We start from the raw sequence: 23558 nt of genomic DNA on the forward strand, positions 1-23558 counted from the left end.
GTATCCTCTGATGCCCTGAATTGCTCTCAGGGTGCAGCAAGGGACACTGCTGGCATGTGACCACCTGCCAACAGAGAAAGCACAGGTCTAAGTCCCCCAAGATGAAAGCCCAGCAGGATGCCTTCCTACATCGCAACCCCAAAGAACCCAGCACCCACAGGCCCTTTACACTTGGCTCTGCCCAACTCTCCCTCTGCCTGACATGACCAAGTGTTGTCTTTTTTCATCCCAACGCTTTTGCTGCATTGTGATGTGAGGCAGGGGACTGACTCCATACATCTACATTGAAGCATGTCTGATCCCTGCTCCTGCCAGGACCTTCTGCTTGCTTGTTAAGCTGCAAGGCTAGCTGGTAGATCAGCCAGATTCACACAGCTACTCCTCAAGTAGCCCCCTCCCCTTTCCTCATGCCACCTAGTTACTTTATTAAAATAAGGTTTTAACCAGCTTCCAACATCAGTGTCTGAAGTGCTACATCTCTGCCAAATTCCTGGAGCTACTGGGATAAAGACATCAATACTGAAGAAAAAGGAGCCCCTCACCCTAGAGTCTGGCTGAAGTTTCTTGACAACTAAGAATCCAGACTTCCAATATAACTAATATTTGCTGTGAAGGTTGCCAGGATAGAGAGAATGTTCCTTTTTATTTTTCTTTCCAATATATATTTAATAAAGTATAGCAATAATATTTCTAGAGTTGTTCATATATATATTCTTTCATATATATGTACATACATAATACATATATATGTGTATATGTAATATAGATACACACACACACACACACACACACTCATAAATAAATAAGTCAAATGAGCCATGTTTGAAGCGTGAGCTTGTAGGAACCTGAACACAGCCTTACTCTTTTTCTCAGATTTATTTTCTGAGACAGTCAGAAGCAAGACAAACTCTGCTTAGTGTAAAAGCACCGTTATTCCCTGTAACCCTTGCGATCTAAGGTGTTATCAGCTAGCTGTCCAGTGAACCAAAGGAACCTCCCCTATGGCCTCATTTAAACTCCTTAGCCGCCTTCTGTGGTATCACATCATTCGTCTGCATGGCTACTGAAGAGACAATTGGGCGTTTGTCTGTCACTTTCTTGTGGCACCCATACCCACACTTGTGTGTCTTACCCTTCCTTACTACTGCTGTTCTACTAAACGTCTCTCTAAATCCGAGTCAAGTCTCTTCTTAATGAGCTCTGACTCCGCTTCCTGTCATGTCCTGAAACTCTCCTCTGCAGCAGTCACTCCTTCCGAGTGGAGGCCTCTGAGCTGAGCTCCTGGGAACAGTCCAGGCGGCAGTGTGGAGCTGCCTCTCCAGTCCTACCCCCACTCCCAGTGCCAAGCTCATGGTGTAACACTGTGCCCTGGGGAGCCTCTGGGTAAAGACATAGTTAGATGACACAGGGATCCTGTTCTCGAACATTTTATCAGGAAAGGAAGGAACTTGGACAAGGAGACTGCCTGCCTGTCCCTTGTTCAGTGGTTGCCAGGCAACTATGTCTGGAGTCACCATGTTGAAAATTAAGCATGCTTATCCCTGCACTTGCTCAGCAGTCCAGCGGCCTGCCTCTATTAGTGCACGGAGAGGCGGCAATTTCCCAGCAGTCCAAGCTGCTTTCTGGAGACCCAGGCTAAGGCCCTCTCCATTGCTTCAACTATTTCAGGGCTCCCTAGAGCCAGGGTAGGGCATACTCAGGGGAGCCTGAGTCCTAAGCAGGAGCCTTGAAGAGGACCCGCTCAACTATGCACGCCTCTCAGAGAGCCGCTAGGTTGCTATTCCATGTTTCTGAGACTCAGAACAACAAGATCTGAAAGGACCCAAGGAACACTGTGCCTAAATGACCTCTATTTTGGCACTCAAATGTAAGGAAGCATACAGGCTATCAATGCAGTGGCCATCAAATCCTGTAGCCACACCTGAAGCTGGGCACGCCTCTGGACTACTACGCTCCTGTAGAGATGCCTCCTTGGTGGTCCTGCTGCAAGTTGGTATCCAGGGAACTGAGGCCTTCCGTATGGCACCCCCATCACCAGATGCCACCCAGGGCTTTCTCAGAGCTGACCAGGGTCTGATGCAGAGTGACCAAAGCTCCACATAGATCAGACTGATCTTCCGGCATGATAACTGTGCTTAGGAAAGGTGGATGGTAGCAAACACTTCCTAAGTGTCTCTCAGCTTCCAGGAGTCTACAGCACAGCCTGTATCAGGTATGGCTGGATGTCACTGGTTTGAGTCACCTGAGAATGCCTAGGCTGCTCACATTGGCAACCAAAACCTACACTATGACGTAGAGGTCCATGCAAGGAGATGCACAGGCTGGCTGGAGGCTTTGAGAACAGCTTGGAGAAAACCTCTGAGTTGTCAAATGAAAGTCCCATCAAGGAGATGATGCTGAGGTAGCAAGCAAAGCCCTTCCACAACCTGTCCTGTGGCAGGGCCCCTGCAGGCATCTGCCTGACCACTGCTGAAGCTGATTGCTGAACCTGGCTGATCTTGTTATCCAAGGAAAATGCCACTCTCCAGCTGGACCACTAGGGATCATTGTCTCTGACCTTCTGCAGGCCGGTCCACAGCCATGGGCTCAGCGTGTAGTCTGTGGGGCAGGGCTTCTTTCACCAGCATCACAACTTCAAGTCTCACGCACAGCTTTGCCTGGCTAGCCACTGTGGATGGCCAGACTTCTTATTCCCTGGGGCCATGAGAGACACGCTGCTGTGTCCAATTTCCAGCTACATTCATTCCTGAAGCTCTGGAAGCCTTGTGTACATGCCTGTATTCCGTTTGCAAGCCTGGTTTCTTGTGGGTATCAACTTTGCATTTACAGCACGACTGTTATTCGTTTAAGGAACCTGTGGGCTCTATTTTCTCTTTTTATTATACTTATTTATTTTTGTGGGGTATAGATGTGCAGGCACCATGAAATAGGTGTGGAGGTCAGAGGACAACCTATAGCAGGATTTCTCTCCTTCTGCATCTGGGTCTTGAGGATTAAACTCAGGCTGTCAGTCTTAGCAGTTTGTGCCTGCTGCTGTCATATCTCTGGCCTTTTCTCTTAAAAGTTTTTTTGTTTTATATAAGTTGTATTCATGCATTTATTTGTGTGTGTGTGTGTGTGTGTGTGTGTGTGTGTGTGAGTTATGCTATGGTGTGTGCGTGGAGGTCAGAGACACGGTAGGGAGTTGGTTCTCTCCTTGTAGCTCGTGAGTCCTGCGGATCGGACTCTGGTGGCCAGGCATAGAGACAACAAGCACCTTTAACCACTGAGTCATTTCACAAGCGAAATCCTCCCTTTCTCGATGGAACACATAAGACTTCCATGTAGACTTGGAGACAAAGGAGTTTGTGTTTGGGTAAAGTCCAATTTCTTTCCTTTTCTTTTCTTGCTGCTGTTTTGATGGCCACACCTAGTACCCGCTGCTCAAAGCCAAGACCTGAGGGGATTTACCTATCTTCTCAGGGTTAGGGTCTCCACTCTTCACACTTACCCTGCTGTCCGTACAGGAGGGTGTGAGGTAGGGCTCTGATGTTACTCTTCAGCAGAGGGATATCTCGTTGCCCTAATGACATGTTTGGAGAGACCTTTCAGAGGGGGCTCTGGCAGCCTAGTGGGACATCAGCAAACTGTATCTGAGGGTAGGTTCTGCATTCGGAACCCCTTGTAGCCAATTCTAAGAGGGGAGGCCACTTGCTTCCTCATCTTTTCTAGATGGACTCCCAAGATAAAGGGCCTCAGTCTTACCCAGAAACAAAGCTGCCCTCTTCACATGGTCCGGTACTGCAAACATATCCCCGTTCCCTATTCTCCAGCAGAGTCCCCTACCGGGCACATTTGATACATGGAAGTCTTATGTGTTACTGAGAGAAAGGCGATGGTCCCCAGATTGGTGTCACAGAACAGAGTGTCTTGTACTGCTCTCGAAGCTTGAGACAGACTGCTGTTGTCCCCATCTGTTCAGGAAGACATGGGCTTGTGCTCATGAACTCTGGGTGGTGAAGATGGAACCTTGGGCCAGAACCTTGGATCTGCTTTGCCTCCCAGCTCATGCTACTATTCCTACCAGGAAGTGCAGACTGCCACGTTCACCCAGGCAGGTGACAGTCATCAACATCAGCCCTGAGAACCCCCAAGGGGGAATGACATGGAGGCACACACAGAAGAGCGAGCAGGAGACAACTATGGGGCACCTGTGTGCACTTGAGGGAATGTTCCTCACGCAGGGACTGCTTGCATCCTTACCCCAGCCTGACCTCTTGCAAAGCTCTCAGAGGAGTCCCCTCAGCTCTAGATGGGACATCCATGGACACCACTCTTCAGTAAACTCCAGTGCCCTGAGCATTTCTCCTCCAAAGGCAAGCAAAGATCTCGCCTTCCCCTGCCTATTGTTACCACACAGCCATGCTTTATTCGGATTTTTTTCCAAAGGAATTTCATGAGAACTCAGCATAAAAGGAGACAGCCCCTCTATGCTTTGGCTGGACAGAGAGTGTACAGTTTTCTGCTGAGAGCCCAGTAAGATTCTCAGTCCAGGGCAGTACCATGAAGGGAGCATGGAGGGTAGCCCGGAGCATCAATCCACACAGCCAGTGCTGCAGAGACTTGCTCTGCGCTCACAAAGCAGAGCTCCAAGGTTAGGTCTGCTTGTTGATATTTGTGTTAAAATGAGAAGCCCTGGAGCAGGCGACTGGATTGCTTTCAGGTCTCTTTTCTTGTGGCTTTCTGTAAAGAGGATTGGGTCTGTAAAACGGTGAATAAGGTCATAGTGCTGGAGATGGTTTCTGCAAAACTGCCTCAGCTCAGACTCAAGGCCAGGGAAGAACACACTATGAAGTCAGTCTCACCAGCAGCTCCCGCTTTTCAGAGGGGGAGCTTTCTAGTGATCTCTTCATCCCTCAGGACCCCTCTCAAATTCTCCTTCAGGAGAGAATTACCTGGGGGAGACACCCCAAGACTCACAACATTGTGTTGTGGGGGGTTCTACGGATCAGGTGTTTTGAGACTTGATCTTCCTTATACCTGCCTATACTTGATCTATCTCATTTGGATGAATAAATGACAGAATGGATGGATGGATGAATGAATAAGCAAGCAAATTTACCAATAGCTACAAAGTCAGCCAGCAAAAGAACCCATGACAACAGCAGAACCAGTGGCTTACCACTTTTGCTCCTGAATCCAGGGTCAGCATAGACCACTCCAGGCTAAACATCACTGGCGTTCAATGTCAGCTGGGCCACCATGGCCCAGACTGTCCTCAACGAACACAATGGCACAGAAGGAAACTTATTATGCACACAGAGCAAGAAAACAGCAAAAGCAAAAAAATTAAATTAGAGGGCAGCCTAGAAAATGCCCACTGTGCAGAAAACTCGAGCAAACTAATTTGTTTGGCCTCCCTTGAAAATGGTGAGGTTTTAATTTGGGTCTCTGGGACCAGGCTCCTAAGGCACCAGGAGGCTGTTGCAGGGGAGGGACAAGGATTTGGTTTCAGATGGGCAGATCCAGATTCAATTAGCACTCAGTCAAGACCCTGTCTCCCTGAGGCTGGTGGAATGAGCAAGAGAATGTGCTGTGGCTGCCAGTTCCACATCACTCCAGCATGGTCCCAGAAAACCAGTCTCTGTTTACCAAGAGGCTGCTACTACTCTGCCCACAGGGATCAAGAGGCTGAGCTCTTGGAGACTAGGCTACACAGAACCCAGTCCTTGGATCCCACTAGCTATGTATAAGGTCAGATATGACCCACCATAGGGTTCCTCTACCACCCTCTGCCCTGGTTAGCAGGCTCGCCCTCATTCTATACTTTCTTGACTGCTACAGACAGTCTTCAAGCCCTTCCAAATTGGCAGCAGGAGTGTGGGGGTGCCCACAGCTCTAGGGGGTCTATGGAAGATGCCAAGGGAAGTCATGGTTCAGTAAGCTTAGAAGCCTCCTTTACCTTACCACTGGGTCTCTAGCTGAGGGCAAGATCCCAGTCGGAGTTAACTCTAAACCCCAAGCTACACAGGGAAGCCAAGGCCTGAAAGAACCTCTTGCCTTGGACTTGGGCAAAGTAGACCCTGGTCAGGTTCCTAGGCAGATCTCAGCTCCACAGTGAGTACTATTTGAGATCTAGTTCAGCATCTCGTCAGCCCTGTTCTGACCATCCCTTAGATTCTGCTAATTCTTTTCTCAAGAACCATCCTGACTTTGGGGAATAATTATCACACTGGAGGTGGCCCAGCTTGTTATAATGAACATCTTTGTGAGTTGAGCACAGGAACCACGTCTAGGTAGAGACTTTGAGTCTTTGACACCTGGAGTCATGTAGTCAGTGGCCACCCCTATGTGTATAGGACTTGATGTTCATGGATACAATCATACTAGATATACCAGCCTAATGAAAGACTGCCCAGAGGCCTGACCCTAGGGCTATACCTCAGAGTCTTGGCCTCAGAGCATTCTGGAGATGGCTCCTTCAGAGCCTTGCCTGCTCACACAGAAACCCCAGAAGACTGGGCTCAGTACCCTGAAGTGTCACCAGAAGGCTGGGGGGCTCTTACCGTCCACACAAGCAGGCCGGGCTCGAGTGGTGCCTGCTATCTGCCCCTTTCTGCATGCACAGCGTGCTGTCTGCCGGGCGATCGTCCTCCGTGGCTGGCTGCTGTCCCGGTCTAGGGTCACAATCTCACAGGTTCCAGCGGCCAGCTGACCTGCAAGGAAGGAATAGCCGCAAGCTAAGTGGCCACAGCCTGGAGACTCACAGCCTGAAACCCACCCAGCACCCACCTAGAATGAGGTTCAGCACAGCTGGCTCAGCCAAAGAGATGCGGAGAGAACTCTTTGTGACAGCCAGCAAACCATCTCTTGTATGCTCTGCCAGGAATTCCAGTCAGCCCTATCCCAATGGACAGGAAATTAAATGTGGCCATCTCCTCTACCACACACGGAAATGAAATCTCAGAATCGCAGAGGAAGTTGCTGCCTCCCTCACACCCCTCCCCTCCACACACTAAGATTTCTAATCAAGCCAAGCCCTGCAGCCTCCATGCTAATGTACCAGGACCCTGCCCTGTATTATCTTAGAGCCACAAAATGGGGTAACTAACAACGTATATATGGTCTAGCATATTGCAAAGAGGAACTATCTAGGCGCAGACACCAAGACAGACAGAGACCAAGTTATATTTCCTTGAAGGCCTGCCCATACAATACACAAGACTGTATGTAAGAAGTACACCAAGAGACACAGCAAATATATTACATGCCCAAGGCCTGGCTGGCAGATATGGGGAAGACTATACAGATATACAGAGGAGGCAGTCAAGTAAAAGCGTAAGCTCTATATGGGCATAGACTTGCAGGGGTGCATGTGCTGTGAGATACTCACATATGCATAGGAACATACAAGTTCGCACATGTAAAGCGACACCTAGGTGCACATATGAATGTGTACATGTGCACACTCAGGCTCAAACAACTACATTCAACTATACTCAGGTGCACACAGGCTACATGTGTGCCGCTGTAGATACACAGGGTCGCATGTGTATTCATCTACATTCAGGCACATACAGGCTACACTAATGCCCCCATGTAATCATGTATGTATGCACACAGGGGCACACTCAGTGAGACAAATGTTTCATGTATGTACTTGGGTAAATACACAAAGTATACTCATCTGCACTCAGAGATACACACAGGCTACATGGAAGCTCCCATATAGACACAGAGGTCCACATGGGCACACTCAGCTGTACATGCTCCAGGTATTGTTCTGTGTGGACACATAGGTACACATGAGCCTGTGCCCTCATCTGGACCCAGTCACATATGATCCTGGACTGCCTCTAGAAGAAGGGACATGTTTCTCCAAAGCCTCAACCTCACCTCAGGAGAGAGAATCCCAGTGGGAAATAACGCCCTGCAGTTTAAGCTGTCACTCTGTGGCCAATACCAGTAAGTGCTAAAGAGCAATACTGTCCAATAAAGATAGCACGATATTCATAGCAGACCATAAAAATGAGAAACTGGCCACCTTGTAGGAGAACAGAGGGCATCCCTCAGCCTGGCTGGCACTGCTGCCACATCATCCCAGCACAGTGAGCCCACGGTCCTTCCATCATGCTATTTCACAGCCTCATTAGGGACCGAATCACAGAAACCCTGAGGTATGTCACAAAGTAGGTGCCTGCTGTGAAAGCCTAGAGTAGCTGCTGCCTCCTGTGGGTACCCAGAGACCTCAAGGCACATGGCATCCTGTGTCTCATGGTCTTCTGGTTACAGGGCACACCAGAGAGATGCTGGATGTCAGAATCCCACCCTGGATGAGTGCCATACAGGTATCATCTGGAAATAGCCCAGGGTCAGACAGACAGACAGACATACACTTGAAAGGAAGTTAGACATGCACACAAGGGAGTGGCCATCTGATTGCCATCATGGCAGGTAGCTCTCAGGGCTTCTCAGCAGTAGCTTCTTCAACCCAGGTTGTCCTTCCTTACTCCATGAATTCTTCTGTGAATCCCACACAAACATCCTTTCTCCAGGCAACAGGCTCCTGTACTGTATCATCCTTGTTGCTTGGATTCCCCAGCCCAACCCAGAAGCTGGTTAGAGCAGGCATCACACACATTAGCAGAAAATATGAACAGGGTAGCTCAGCTTCAACAGCCCAGCAATGTCCAGGTCACTAGGAACTTGGGATATGTCTTGTCCAGATGTGATCAGGGACACGGGGGTGGGGTGAGGTGGGGGGTATTTCCTAAAGCCAGGCAGGCCTCTTTGGCAAGTCAGGGTAAGGAGGAGCTGTCCAAGGTTACTAAACCCAGCGGCTCAGAACCGTGAAGGATGGTGACAGATCTTGGCTTGTGTGCCAAGTTCATGTTGGGAGAATGGATCAGACGCATTCAGAGGAAGGATGGGGCATCTTGGGCCTCTCTGAGGACCATGAGCCACTCCTTCTGAAAACGCCCATACCTACTCAAGCAGAACGCAAGGGTCCAGCCAGAGTTCGCTCCCTCGGGCTGCTTGATTTGACTCATTCTACCCAGTCACACCCCGAATTACATGCTACTGTTAAGAAGCAGGCACAAACAAACAGATGCATAGACAAGGAGATGGGCAGGGCAAGAGGAGCACTGAGAACAACCAATCAGCTCTAGGACTGGCTCCAGAGCCACAGCGCCAGGTCTGATGGGAGCCGAAAGGCAAGCCGGCAGGAAGCAGATAGCAAGCTCTGCACCACAGAGAAAGAAGTGATTTCCTTCTTGTGCTTGCCTTCACAATATGTGTCCAGGCAGCCATGTGGCCACCACCCCGAGTTCCTATCTTAAGACCTGCAGATTGTCTCCAGCCACTTTGCTATTCCTGTCAAACTTGGCCTACACACCATGGTCAAGGTTTATACTGTCTGGGCCACATCAGTGCAGATGGCTTCTATGGCCGAGGCTTGGATACTTGTCTAGAGCTGTCTCAACAAGGTGAGGGATACTACCAAGTTTATGACATCATACAGCTGTAGTATCCTCTGGAACCCTGGGAATATCTGTTCTGGATCAGCATTGTACCGTCCTGGTCCCCATTTCAAGTTCCCTATCAGCAGGAGCTCCAAGGGCATGTGAGATGACCAAGAGACCATGTGCATGCACCTGTGTCTGCAAAGAGTAGGAGTTGGAGGGGCAGTGAATTGTCACTGAAGAAAGATGCAGAATAAGTAGGCAAGTGTCACACGAGCAGGAAGCATCCCTTCACCCCCAAGGATGAGCCCAATCCCAGTACCTTACCAGGATCCATTTGCATTCAGCTGCACATAAAACTGTGACGGGAACTTCCCTCCATAACTAGCTGATCTCATTTAACAAGTCCCTATGTCACCTCTTCCATATAGGCATCATGGCCTTCCACTGCTCTAAGATTGTGACTGTCCATAAGAGACCACCTGCAACCTTTCACACTGCCTTGCGTGGGCTTTGCAGGGTAATATCACTATCCCAGTGTCTGATAGATGACACCTCACAATCACATCATTTCTTCCTGTGTCTGTGCTATGTAAGAAAGAGTTCCACATAGCGCGTAGGTAGAGAATATGGGTTTAGAGGAGTTGTGATTTATAAAGCCACAGACCTGAGACATTTGCAGCAGGGCCAGAGTCCGTACACTCACTCCAGCTGTCTCTTTGAGAAAACACCCTGGGCATAGGCCTTCCTCTACTTGGACTCATCTTGTTCTGTTTGCCCTGTGTGTTCCCTGAACATCAGAGGAAGGCTCAGGGTCTTAGATAAGTCCATGCAGGGGTGTGTCCCTGTTAGCCAGAGAGCTAAGCAAACTTGACTGTTGAGTGAGTTGAGCTTTCAGTGCCTGGCCTTCAGGTGCACGAGGTTTCTGCAGGGCTGGGCCATAGACCACAGCCTATTCATGCCCTTGAACATCATGCAGAGATAGTGAGTATAGGTGTGCCTCAATGGCTGCTCAGATGTCAGTTCTGCCTGCCATCTCAGCACTGGGATTAGGCCTTGGTACAGATCTATGATAAACACATATGCTCTCCGCTCCACTGAGTGTTGATGACAACTGAATCAAATCCTGGGACTTCCCCAAAGCAAGAGTTGACACTGTATCGTGGTCTACCAGGACCTGATACCACCCCATCTGCTGGAATCCCAGCACTGGTCCTGCACCACACAGGCTGTGATCTGAATCTGGTTCTACATTGCATAGGTTAGGATCAGAACTTAGTCCAATGCTGAATGGAGCCCAATTGAGACACTGGTCTAGGAGTATCGATGGCTAAACTTTTTCTGGTTATCCAAACCAGACCCACTCTGACCTTCTCCTCCTATATCCATAGGTCCTGAAGAAACACTTCTCTCAGGTCATGTCATACACAGGTGTGGTACTAACGATATGACAACACAAATGATATAGTGGATACAGCTACACAAAAAGATTCCCAGAGCCACATTCAGCCTCTGACATCCTGGGTCTTAGAGACCCTGGTGGCCACAGGCAGGAAGGACAATGAATACCCAATGGGTGTTCATCAACTCCATCTATTTCCTGTTTTCTTAGAGAGAGACAATCTGTCCAGAGGGTATAGACAGATCCAGGGAACAGAACAGCAGACTAGAGAACACAGCACAGGACAGGGCCCATTAAAATGTCCAGCCATCTGCAGACCATCAAGTTAAGTCCAAGCCTTTGCTAATCCTGTCTCAAATGCTGGGTGACAAAGGCAGGACAGCTTCCAAAACCTATGCAAGATTTCATGTAAACATAGCTGAAGTCAATGGCCCCAGATAGGGTGATAAGGCTAGCTCTCTCTCTCTCAGCAGCTAGTGTACAAGGTTTCCAGAGCAGGTGGGCAGGAAGCCCTGGCTGGGCTGGGGGTGGGGGTGGGGGTCTGTAAGGAACAAGGTCCCAGGTTCTCTCCTGCATGCCCCTCCACCAGAGGCACACACCGATAAGTTGTTTATCCCAACATGGCTGTGACATACATCTGAGAGGATACAGAATATGATGGACATCAGAATAAAGACTCAAAGTGACTTTGACAGGAATGGAGTGAGAGGGTGGCATTTAATAATCATAAATGTCAGCTCCGTGTTTAGATTACAATGGAAACAAGGTAGAGTGCCAGGAGGCCAGAGGGGCCCTCAAGCCTTTGTTAGGTGGCTTTATCTGGTCATGGGATTCAGCATCATTCAGAAGGTGCAGAATTGGGTGAGACCAGTAAAGAGAGACACGGTAAGGAGAGGCAGTGCACCCATGACCCTTCTGGAGTTCCCAGGTTAGCCCATGGTTCACAATTTGGCTTGGTGACAGAGGTCTCTGGTCCTTGAGTCATAATATGCTGGGCATTACTGCTGCCCCCATCTCAGATCTACTCCAAAACATAGAAACAGTACCATGAGACTTGTGGGTGGTTCAAAAAGCAAAGAGGACACAGAGGCCATGGGTCCGGAAAGACCAGTAGGGAGGAACACAGGGTTGTAGGGTGACCACTTCATTTTACATACCTTCTTCGTGTGTGACAAGGGAGAGTTTGGAACCAAATGGCTTGCGAGAAGACCTGTAGGCTCATCAGGAGTGCCCTTTGTCCAGGCTAGTAGGGCTAAGTATATACTGTGAACCTGCTGAGCCCCCAGCAATCCTGGGAGGTGGTGATAATTTCTGGTTACAGGGAAGCAATCTCCCAATAACGAACTCAGGCATCCACATCATTACAGCCAGCCACACGTGCTTAGTGGTTCTCTAGACTGAGATGGAACAGGTACTGGGGGGCAGGGGGTAAAGACAGGCTACTTAGTGGAGGATGTCAGCCAAGAACACTACAGAGCATCAGGCTTAGGCCTGGGGGGAGGGGAGTAGTGGCCGAGCTCCAGGCTTTCCCCATGTCATGACCTGCTAACCTCTGGGAGGTCCAGGGAGACCGCTGAAGCAGCTCACGTCTGGGAGTCACATGCATGCTGTGCAGCATCCTTCTAAATCTGCATCTCGGGAGTATAATGATGGGTTTGCACACAGGGAAAGCACCCTGAGATAGCATTTCTCATGGCTCCTAAAAAGCCTGCAAATCTTATATGGGCATTTCTGTCATTCCATCTCAGCAGCTAGTAACCGGGACAGGGACCCCAGGGGGCCTCAACAGGATGAACGAAGACTTTGAGGATATAAGAAATGAATCATGCAGTCAACATATTACTCATCTGGGCACCAGTAAGGGCCATATGTGCCTACTATGTGTACAGACTGCTTCTGTACAGCCATGACTAAATCCCAGATTTGGTGACATGAGCCCACGTGGTGCCCCAGCAGAGGAGCCTCCACACCCATTCTTTCCTGGTCCCTTTGTCACTGATCTGTGTCAGTTTCCATGAGTGACATGCACCAGACATGAGCTGCTATTTTGGGCTCGAACTGTCACATGCGTTGGCCCACCAGACTGCAGAAAGGGTTCATCTCTGGGGTGTCTCTGAAATGGTGAAGTGTTAATCTGCTCAAAATAACACAAAGAGCAATTGATCTGGCTTACCTATCCTAACAACTACCCAAATCACAAGATTGGGGATCTCGACAGGCTCAAGAGCCCTGCCTACGCCCCCCCCCCGCCCCCCCGCCCCCCCTTGTCCCTTGGCCTTGTGCTAAAGGATCCTTAGCCAGAACACTTTCTTTCCTGTCACTCCTGGAAGGTGGGACAACTTCTGCTGTGCTGGGTGCCACCTAAACCCCTGGGTCCCTCACCTATCAGGGCAGGCCACACACCCAACTTGGAAGTCCACATAAGCCTGATGGTGTTTCAAGTTTGGAAGTGGCCAGGGCTCTGACCGCTGTGGGAGATGGTGCTGGGGCCAGACACTATGTACAATATATCCATCCTCCTATCCTACACAAGACCTCAACTTCAAACTGCAGACAACTAAACCATCAGTTCCTTCCAGGGCTCACAGATGAAGCTAGTAATGTTGAGCTTTATCCCCAATTCTATAGACACACGGGACAAAGATTAAAATGTTCAGGAAAAAAAAAAGTTCTTAATATCTGAAGGAGAATCTATCGTGGGTGTTTGAGATGGAATGAAACCAAGCCTCAATTAAATCCCAGGATCAAATTCTCGCTCACACTTCAACTACTACCGAGTCAATTAAGTGTGTGCCACCGATCACAAAACCCAGCTCTGGAGACCAGCTGAGGATTATCCCTGCATGATAAGTGTGAGAGGTGAGAGGAGATCTTAAAAGACAGAGCAAGATGGACCGTGCTGGTCTGCTATCCACCTAGATGTGTAGCTGGAGCAGAAGGCGACAAGGATTAGATCAGCCTACCACAGCCCTAGACCTCTCTGGAGAGACCAGGTCCACCCCACACTCGGTGGTCAGACTCCTGCAGAGGGCAAGGAAAGGCACAGCTTTGTCATCAGGAGACAAGATAATCCCAGGGACGAGGAAGCAGGAAGACAGGCCGTCCATGGCTTTCGAAGACCCTGGATTCAGAAGCCCTTCTTTGGCCAGCTGTACTCCCAGTGAACTCCACTGCCACTGTAGATGTGCACAGGTAAGCATGAGACCTTTGGACCTCAGGGAGAATCCCCTGACCCCCTTGGCCTTGCCTTAGCTGTCCCAGCATAAGGGATTGAGGACTGCATAGAGAGACAGCCGGCAAGATGGTACTGATCTCCTGATGGTGTAGGCACATTGGCATCCCTGGATTCATATGTGAACATAGAAGAAGCCCCGAATAAGCATGCCTGACATGTTTTTGGAGATATGGTTGAACCATGAAGCCGGCCCAACCTGCCCAAAGGTTTCATTCTCTGTAGATTACCAGCGATATATAGGTATACATCACATGCAGCCTATATAAGCCGTTTAGGGATACAGCAGGCTCATGGTTGGGATGTACATACACACCCATGCATATATACACATATGTATGTACCACCTACATACAACAAATGCACCCACACATATCCAGACCATGATTTATTCACACAGACATGCATATGCCATGTGTATACTCACACAAAGGCACTTATATATACAGACCACAACATGCATACACATACAAATGGCACATTGCATATAAACACCATGCTATATTACTGTACCATATGAACATATGAAGCAGCAGAGGCTGTGCACACCACACTTACACTCAGGCATATGAGCACCGTTGGAGATGCCCCAACGGTGTGCAATGTTCTTTAGGCTTAGTGCTAGGATTGTCCCTGCTTGCTATCTGCAGAACCGGTACCTAGTTTCCCAATTCAAGCAAGCCTGCCCAGGGTACCCACGAGTTCCCAGGTTGTGTCCCTCACCTCTCCACTGGAAATGGATCCACATGGAAGATACACTACCACTGTAGATGTGCATGGGTAAGCATGTTTATGAGTATGAAGCACCCACAGCAGCTTCTTTAACCCTGCCTCCATGCCTCCTTAACTTCTTGAATGTCAGCAGTTGCAATGATGAAGGAGCTGTGGTTAGGAGCATGGTGACAGGCTGGCTGTTTGGACCCTCCCAGAGCCCATGTCAAAGTATCAGTTAAGTTCCTTTCCCGAGCTTCCCTGGCACTGCCCTGCTGCTGGGGCTCCCCCATAGCCAGGACAGAGATATCACCAAGAGACAGCTCAGCAGACAGAGAGCCTGCACATCCCCGATTCATAGCAAAGTACAGCTGCAGACTGAGGTCACTGTATATCTCCAGGGGCCGAGGTGCAAACAAGGCAGTGAGGCAGAAGGTCTGAGAGAGAAATGGGGTTCTATTTATCCAGGGCACTGAGAAGCTCTTATAAGCAACACCTATCTGGGTGGAGCCTCTAGTAGGGCATGGGGAAAGTTCTAGAAGATTCTGGGTTCATGAGTGCATGGCTGATGCAGGGTCATAAGGTGGGGAAGGGTAGCCACAGGTTGGAAGGGAAACTCCATGCCTTCTGACAGGCAAGCTCTAGAGCCTCAGGCCTTCCATCTGCCTATGCCAGCTCTGCTGCTCTCCCTAACCCTCTCTGCAGCCTGCGGATTCTGGTTGAGCCTGCTGCCCCGATGCCCCAGTGCCTTGGCTAACCTCTTATTCCATCCCTCCTGACCTGGTGTCTGTCTGCTCAGCTTTGTCAGAAGCATCCAGGTCAGGGCCCCATCCCTTGTACACTGGTGGGAAAATACTGCAGTTGCCCTCTCAAGTATGTCAGGCTACAGGGATAAATGCCTCTGCCTGGTACCTGTCTGCAGGCCCCAAGTCAGGTACAGGTACAGGGCTGGCTAGGTAGCACTGACCTAGGATTCTTGGAACCAGTACTATCCAGTTCAGGCAAATGGCTTTCCTAGGGCCTTTCCCTAAGCCAGTTCATACTTACAGCCCTTCTTTGATATGGAAACGCACCAAGTTTTACCCAAATGTCCAGGCCAGCCACCAGCATCTAGGACTGCTGTGCCTGATGAGCGTACCAGGGAAGTGAAAGCCATACCTGTCTATGATCCATGCATCTAAGTTTTTAGCAACACTGCTCCAGTATTCATGATTTCTAGGGCCTCCTGACTGCCACATGATTCAAAGGTTATGCAAATAAGCTCTCACAGGATAAGACCACAGAATAGCCAAGTCCACCACTTCCCTTCCCATGCTAGGCAAGTACATCTTAGCAGACGAAGTAGCCACTATTCTCTAGCAGTATGTATGTATGTATGTATGTATGTATGTACTTAGAGAGTGGGGGGAGAGGGTAGGAAGGAGGGAGGAAGAGGGAGAAGTAGAAGTAGAGGCAGAGAAACAGTGATAAAGAGTACAAAGAGAGAGTGACAGAGAGAACAACCCAGGAGATTGGGTGGGAACAGACAGAGACCTCTGAAGTAAGAGTAATGAGAGCAGGTGGTATCCCTGTCTCCCCTCATCTGGGGAAGACAGCTCAATTCCACACAGGAGCTAATATCACGGGATCTCTAGTGTGCCAGAGCAAAATGATGGTCCAGACAAGTGAGTTATAGACAATCTCCCATGCAGAGGGCTGGGGAGGAGAGCAGATGCGCCTGTTAAACTGAACACACCTCCCACATGACACGAGGACATGTTTGCACAGCCAGACAGAGAAAAGTGTGACTTGGGTAAGTTTCCATGGGAACTACCCTGGGACCCCCAGGGGATCCCAAGGATCTGCTTCAGATACAAAGTGAGTGAAGGTGGCAGGTACTGGGAACAGAGTCAGAGCTGTGTACTTGAAGGCTGGGGAAGACAAGCAGATCTTTTTTTCAGGAAGGAAGGAATCTGCCATACTATGACAGACTAAAGACTCTATGAGACATTGTCTCAACCCCAAAGACTTGTCAACTAGTTCAGCAGTCACTGGGCCAAGGGCTTCCAGATGAGGGCCTCCGCGGCTACCACATCCCCCAGCTCTGACATCCAAAGGAAACCTAGAGCTGGCCTGGCCACTTTGGAAAGTGGGAAAGGGTACCTGGTACAGATGGAAAAACGGGCTCAGGAGAGTCAGCCTTCATATGTCCTGAGCTGGAAGAGGCCCCATGCTGGTAAAGGCAGGATGAGAAGTTGGGTTGAAGGGGTTGGGGGATCCTTGAGGGGCTGCAAAAGCTGCGCATATCACCAGAGTAGCTCCTATTAGACCTCCCCTCTCCTGCCTCAAGAGACACTGCCTAGCTAACTGGCTTCCCAAGGTGCTCCAGATTAATTCCCAGGTCAGAGATGACCCTCAAGACAAGTTCAGCCCAGCCCCTAAGTCCAGATTCTATGTCACTATCCAGTGACAGAGAATACGTAAGCATGGGTCTTTTGGACCCGAGCCTAGCATAGGAGCTGTTATGCCTGGTCCCAGTCACCTAGAGACTAGATTCAAACCCAGATACCTGGAGTCACCACCAGGACTGCTGGATGCCCTTTCCAAACATCTCTGCAGGCTAAATTCCACCATGCATATGACAAGAACCCAGGACCTCAATAGTATGAACCTATATCTCTGCTCCTCACATCTCTCTCAAGAGTGACAAATGGGGGCTGGCAAGATGGCTCAGTGGGTAAGAGCACCCGACTGCTCTTCCGAAGGTCCAGAGTTCAAATCCCAGCAACCACATGGTGGCTCACAACCATCCGTAATGAGATCTGACACCCTCTTCTGGTGCATCTGAAGACAGCTACAGTGTACTTACATATAATAATAAATAAATAAATCTAAAAAAAAAAAAAAAAAGAATGACAAATGACCTTCTTCCCAGCATGGAGTACAATTACTGTTCCCTGTGGGAAAAGGCTGGTCTGGTCCCAAGGGCCAAGATGAAGCTGCAGCCTGGGTAAAGAGGCACATAGTTCTTGTTTCTTAGGGTTTGTCTAATAGTGTGGCCTGAAAACGCTTGGAACATCCACAGCGTTCTATTGTATAGCACAAGCGCTGTGCAAGGAGCAGATTCAACACCTCAGGACCCATTGGGCTGCAACGTACACTGGGTCACATGGTGTTGTGAGAATTTCTTCTCCGGGGGAACATAAACAGCATCTATCCCTTCCCTATGGAGCCCCAGAGACGAATCAAAGCAGGATTGCACCAGAGTTCACCCTGGTGAACCAATGAGTTGACTGGGCTTACTTACAGAGTGATGAAAGGGATTGCTTACAAGAGTCTGCCTGGGTAACCCCAAATCAGCCATACTATCCAGCATAAAAGATACTATCTCCATGGTTACATAGATGGAGTCTCCCCTCAGTTAACTTCCCACAGTCTATACTCTAAATCTATCCAAGACTACAAGGACTACAACTAGGGCAGAACTACATATGACTGTAGAGGAGGTCCAAGAGGGAGCAGCCAGAATGTGAGACGAAACTCCATTGATTTCCCCAACTCCTGTGAAGAACTATCCACATAAAGGCAATGGCTGTTATGCTGCGGGCTGGACTCTACAATACAGAAGAGCCCTCTCCTCAGGGGTCCCAGGAGAACCAGCTGCCAAGGCAACCCTTTTCCTCCCAAAGGAACCTGCCATCGGTGCTCCCCAGAAATATGAAATTGTTGCATGTCTAGTCTGGATCCAAGCAAGGCACTTAATATGTAAGAGGCCACTAGGAATGGATTACAGGGGATAAGCTCCCAAGAGGGGCTTCAAGTCCCTGGAGGTTGGTGATCTCTGTAGATCTCCCAGCAGGCACCTGGTCATCTTGGCACTCATCCTTAGCAACTTAGCACTACAGGCCATTGAGACTGCTCAGTGTGACAGATGGAATCCTTACCTGATCTAGGAGCTGGTCTCTCTGGGAGGGCAGAGTGGGGTGTGGGTCTAGATCCTTCAGGAGTGGGCTTCGCCTGTATTTCAAACCATAGGCTGGGAGACTCTGGAGTCCCCTGCTGTTCCTCCTGCCTTTTTTCTCTAGGTAGAGCGAATACGCACCCCCTCATGTCCTGCCTGCACATGCAGGCAGGCCACTCATTTGAATTAATTATCAGAGTAAAATCGGAGTTTAGGGCTCCCTCTCATGCTTATCCCTAGGGCTCAGCTGGAAGAAAACAAAGTACACCCCAAGTCACCACCCACACAGGGAACCCAGATTCTGCCTCTCTTTAGCACTGTCACTTCAATGACTTGTGGCCTAGGATGTGTGGTGAGTGCCCAAGAGCCCACTTCCCTGATTTCAGTCAGAGTCTGGTGAGGAGAGGTAGAGGGGACGGGGACTCGCTTGCTGTCTTCTGCTTTCCATACACTGAGGCTGCTCCAATGCCCAGAGCGATGTCCACAGGGAAGTGCCTGGCCAGCTGGCCTCCGTTCAATTATCCCCTTAATGTGTATATTAATGAGGCGCTGCTGCCTGCCTTGGCACGTCCAGCACGGGGCCCAAGGCTGATCCTGAGATGGTTTTGGAAAGCCGTTGCTACAACATCATAAACACGGCAATTATGGCTCAGTTTACAATTTCACCAAGGTCAATAAAAGACAGGCTGCAGTGAGTATCCCATGATAACCAGTAGGGACAAGAGCCCAGGGCAGGGTCCAGGCATCTGACCTGAGGCAGCAGGGTACTTCCTTGGTCTTGATGCCATGGTAACCGAACTTTCCTAGAATGCCCCCTTCCCACTTGCAAGTGAATGGAGCTACACAAGCCATGGACCATGATATTGGGTACAAAGGATGGAGTCACCCACAACACCCCTCCACCTAAGAAGTGTCAAATGCATCCTGCAACTCAAGTTTCTTTAGAAAATCTAGGTATTTACGAAGCCTGTTCAACCCCCACCCTCCATCCTATCCCGAGTCAAGTAAGCTCTGGGTATGGTTGTCTTCAAATCCCTTTCTGTGCACAGTGCACAGGGATTCCCAGTTGTCCAGGTTCCCTGGCATTCTCACAAGCTCGGGGGCGAGCAGTAGCTTTGAGCAGAGGTAAAAGCTCAGATCCCATCTCCCCAGGTGCCCAGCTTCCTCTACCAGGAGAGGATGACCACAGGCCTTGTGGGTGTAGAAAGGGATGGAGCCTGGAGTCCTCCTCTTCCACATTCAAGGTGTTCTATTTGGGCAGCAGTCAATGACAATGGCACAAAGAGATACCAGCCAAAGCCAAGTGGCAGAAGAGGCAAAGCAAGTCCTGAGACCACAGTGGAGGCACGGGGCTGATGTGTGCTCACAACATTCATGTGCCAACTTTACACAGCAGCATGGGACAGTGAGAGCAACCAAACTAATGCTCAATAAAACCACTCCTGTCTTCAGTAATCCTCTTTGTCTTTCAAACATTTCTGGGCAACAATGATGCTTAAACAAAATACTCTTACCACAGCAGGTGGTAGCCAGGGCCAACGCCAGGAAGCTGTGTGCTTGCAAGGTGATAAAGAGGGCTGACTGTGGACAAGGAAATGAGCTGGAGGATCCAGGCTGGGACAGAGGTAGAGATGCAGAAGAAGCCTGACCGTGCTGACAGGAAGGGCTCCCATCTTTCCTTGAAGCTGTCAGCTCACTATTTTGCTGTTTAAAGATTTGGGTGTTTTGCCTGCATGTGTGTCTGTCTACCACCTGCATGTCTGTTGCCAGTGGAGGCCAGAAGAGGGCATTGGCTCCCCTAAAACTGAAGCTAGACTTTTTTTTGAGCTTCCATGTGGATGTTAGAAATCAAACCTGGTCTCCCTGGAAGAGCAGCGACTGTTCTTTTACCACTGAGCCATCTGAACAGCCTCAGCTGCAAGCTTTTTTCAAACCCTCCACGGTTTCAGGTTATTTTGGCTATCTCAGAGGAAGGCCTTACCTGCTCCACCAGACACCTGCTCCTTGGTAATGCAGTGTCCCCACCAGCCACCTCTGACTACTTAACTTAGAACCCTCAACCCTGCACACAGAACACTCAGCAACATCACTGATGTGACTGACAGTTCCTGAAGATGCCAGGCACAGTGAGGCTGTTTCCAGCATTGGCTGGCTGGCTGAGAAAGCTGGGCCTTGTTGATGAACCAGCCATCATTCCTGTCTCTGTCTCTGGCTCTGACTCCAGGAAGGGACTGGAGCTCCTCTCCTATATGCTTGTCAGGTCAGCTGAGGACAGTTCACCCAATGTCACCTTCTAGCTGTTGGGCAATGGGAGGTGGAAGGTGCTGTGGCTTTCCACTTTCAGTGATGGTACCCCATAACCACACAGACAGAAGCAGGTTACTTTGAGTAGGGGACAGTTGGCCCAAGGCAAATTGGGCAGGGCACAAGATCCCAGAAGAGGACAGGTGAAGGCCACTCTTTGTAGGTAGAGGATAAAGAGCCAGACATCTGAAGATCTAGAGCTGGTAAGGAAAGACAAATGTGTCCTATGGACAGACCACTGACATCCCAGGTGCCTAGGCATCCCTACATCATGAGGAGTCTCGCCTAGTCTAGGCCACCGTAGAAACTAACATGATAACATATACCTACAGTTGTCCCACCATTCTCCTCAGCACTGAACATCACTTCTCAAGTGGACTTGGTCTTGCAGACCCCTCAAGGGCCTTGAAGCCAGGCACAGGGGGTCTGTCCTGTTATCCAGTGCCATCCCCGCTCTGCCAGTACAGGCTGCAAGGACAGCAGATTTCAGCTTGTCCAGCATCACAACTCCCGAGATAGCTGAGGCCTCTACCATTCTGATGTCCCAGTTTCCCTGCCAATGCAGTGGAAGGAGGAAGGCAAGCCCACCCACCTGGGAGCCTGTGGCATAGGTACCAGCTTGGGCTCTAGGTCCAGCACCAGGCTTGACATGGCTAAGGGCCAGCAGCAGCAATACCCAATCAGCCCCCCTGTATTTTCCAGGCCTCTGTGCTGAGCTGCACAGCAGCAATGCTTGTGGAGTCCTGCTCAGCTCTAGATCAGTGTGGCACGTGCTACCCCATACTGGATAAGCATAGGGAGGAAGGTGGGAACAGCAGCCTTGGGGTCCTAGGTCACAGCAAAATCTCACGTCTGCCCTTACTCTGTTTCAATGCTGCTCTGCCGTCTGCCTTCTCTTCTCAGAGCACATGATAGGATTGTGTCCTGTTCAAGGTTGAGACAAGGGGTTTAGAAAACCACTGTTAACCCTGCAGGGGATGCTCGGAGACAGGTAACTGTAACCCTGCAGGGAGCCAGGTAACTGTCCAGCCTGTGTCCTGTTTCTGGGGACACACCTGCTCATATATTCTTCTGCTGGTGAAATTGTGCCTGTATCTGGAGCCAACAGCTGCTCATCACAAGCGGTCAGGGGCCAGCAGCTGAAAAGCTGCCTTTGGGGCACCAAACCTGCTTTGAACCCTCTGAAGAGGTCACACATGTAGGAGGCTTGGATGGTTCAGGCAAACCGAACCACTATCAGACACTTCGGTGAACTTTCTTCAATGTTCCTGGTAGCATAGATGCTTAGGTGGTAAAAAAAAAAAAAAAAAAAAAAAACAAAAAAAACCTAACCTTTCAGCCTATGTGTGTCCTGCAGATGAAAGAAATAGAATTTGCAGGACCTAGGAAGGGAGGTCTGCAGTCTCCTTGGAAAACGTCTTCCACCATGGTGCAAGAGCAAGCCCATGAGAAATTGGGGCATCAACCACAAGCTCATGCAACTATGAGCCCAGGGACAGGGAACTACAAAAAAAGAAAAATACTGAATCTAGACACAGACCTTATACTTTTCACAGAGTAATACAAGATGCATAAGAAACCTAAATATAAAACACATTAACGTGAAACTTCCAGAAGCAACACAGGAAGAAAAAAAATCTATGCAAGATTGGATTTGGTGACAAGTTTTTAGATAAAACACCAAATTCAAAATCCTTGAAAGAAGAAAATGTGACAAATTAGACTTTGCTAACACAGAAACATCTGTTCTCTGCAGAGACACTGCAAGAAGGACTGAAAAGACCTGCGGAGACAGGGGGATGATATCTGCAAGCCACGAAGCCGATGAGGATGATGGGGGCCCAAGACATCCTGAGAAAAGTCCTTAAAATGCCAGAGTGAGAGACAGATCAAAGACAGCAGACAAAGACTGCAACAGACACCTCTCCCCAAGTGGCAAACAAGCTACCAGGAAGCATCCAACCCCTACACACCGATGGCAATGGAAAAATGCCAAGTCCTCCCCAAATACCAAATGCCAGCCAGGGTGTGGAGCAAAGGAGTCCTCAGCCACAGCTGCTGGCAACCCAGGGTGGTGCAGCCACTTGGAAGAAGGTTGGCAGCTTTGACAACACAAGACGCTCCCACTAGACAAGGCCAAGCCCCTAGGTATTTAGCCAATTGATGTGGAAAGTTCTGAGTGCACACACACACACACATTGCATATAAACATTTCGAGCAGATCTACCCATTATTTCCCACACTGGAACCACAGAGATGAATCTCAGGCAGTGTGCATAAAAACCCTGAGGCTTAGTCCTCTTCAGGACTATAATAGTAAAAGGAGCAGACCCACAGAAGGGCACAGGGTGGGAGTCATGAGTATCTATCTCTAAGTGAGGCGGCCAGTGGGGAAAGCCACAGACCACAGGAGTCTTAACTGTATGATGTTCCTCAAATGGCACAACCACAGAAAAGGCCAAGCAGAGTGGTCATCACAGACTTTGGGAACAGAAGGATAGAGGATAAGATGGGATCCACTGTGGG

At 49.5% G+C, this 23558-nt stretch overlaps 1 protein-coding gene across 2 annotated transcripts in view; it reads right to left on the reverse strand.

Moving 5' to 3' along the window:
• The window catches only part of Tafa5 (TAFA chemokine like family member 5), a 217168-nt gene that overhangs the window by 68410 nt on the left and 125200 nt on the right, over positions 1–23558 (reverse strand). For both annotated transcript variants that reach the window (XM_021183657.3, XM_021183658.3), the window contains exon 2: positions 6546–6695. In XM_021183657.3, coding sequence (XP_021039316.1) covers positions 6546–6695 — 150 coding nt within the window. The remainder of the gene's footprint in view (positions 1–6545; positions 6696–23558) is intronic.

Source organism: Mus caroli, unplaced genomic scaffold, assembly GCF_978045245.1.
Source record: "Mus caroli unplaced genomic scaffold, Mus_caroli_1 scaffold_16, whole genome shotgun sequence".
Lineage (NCBI taxonomy): Eukaryota > Metazoa > Chordata > Mammalia > Rodentia > Muridae > Mus > Mus caroli.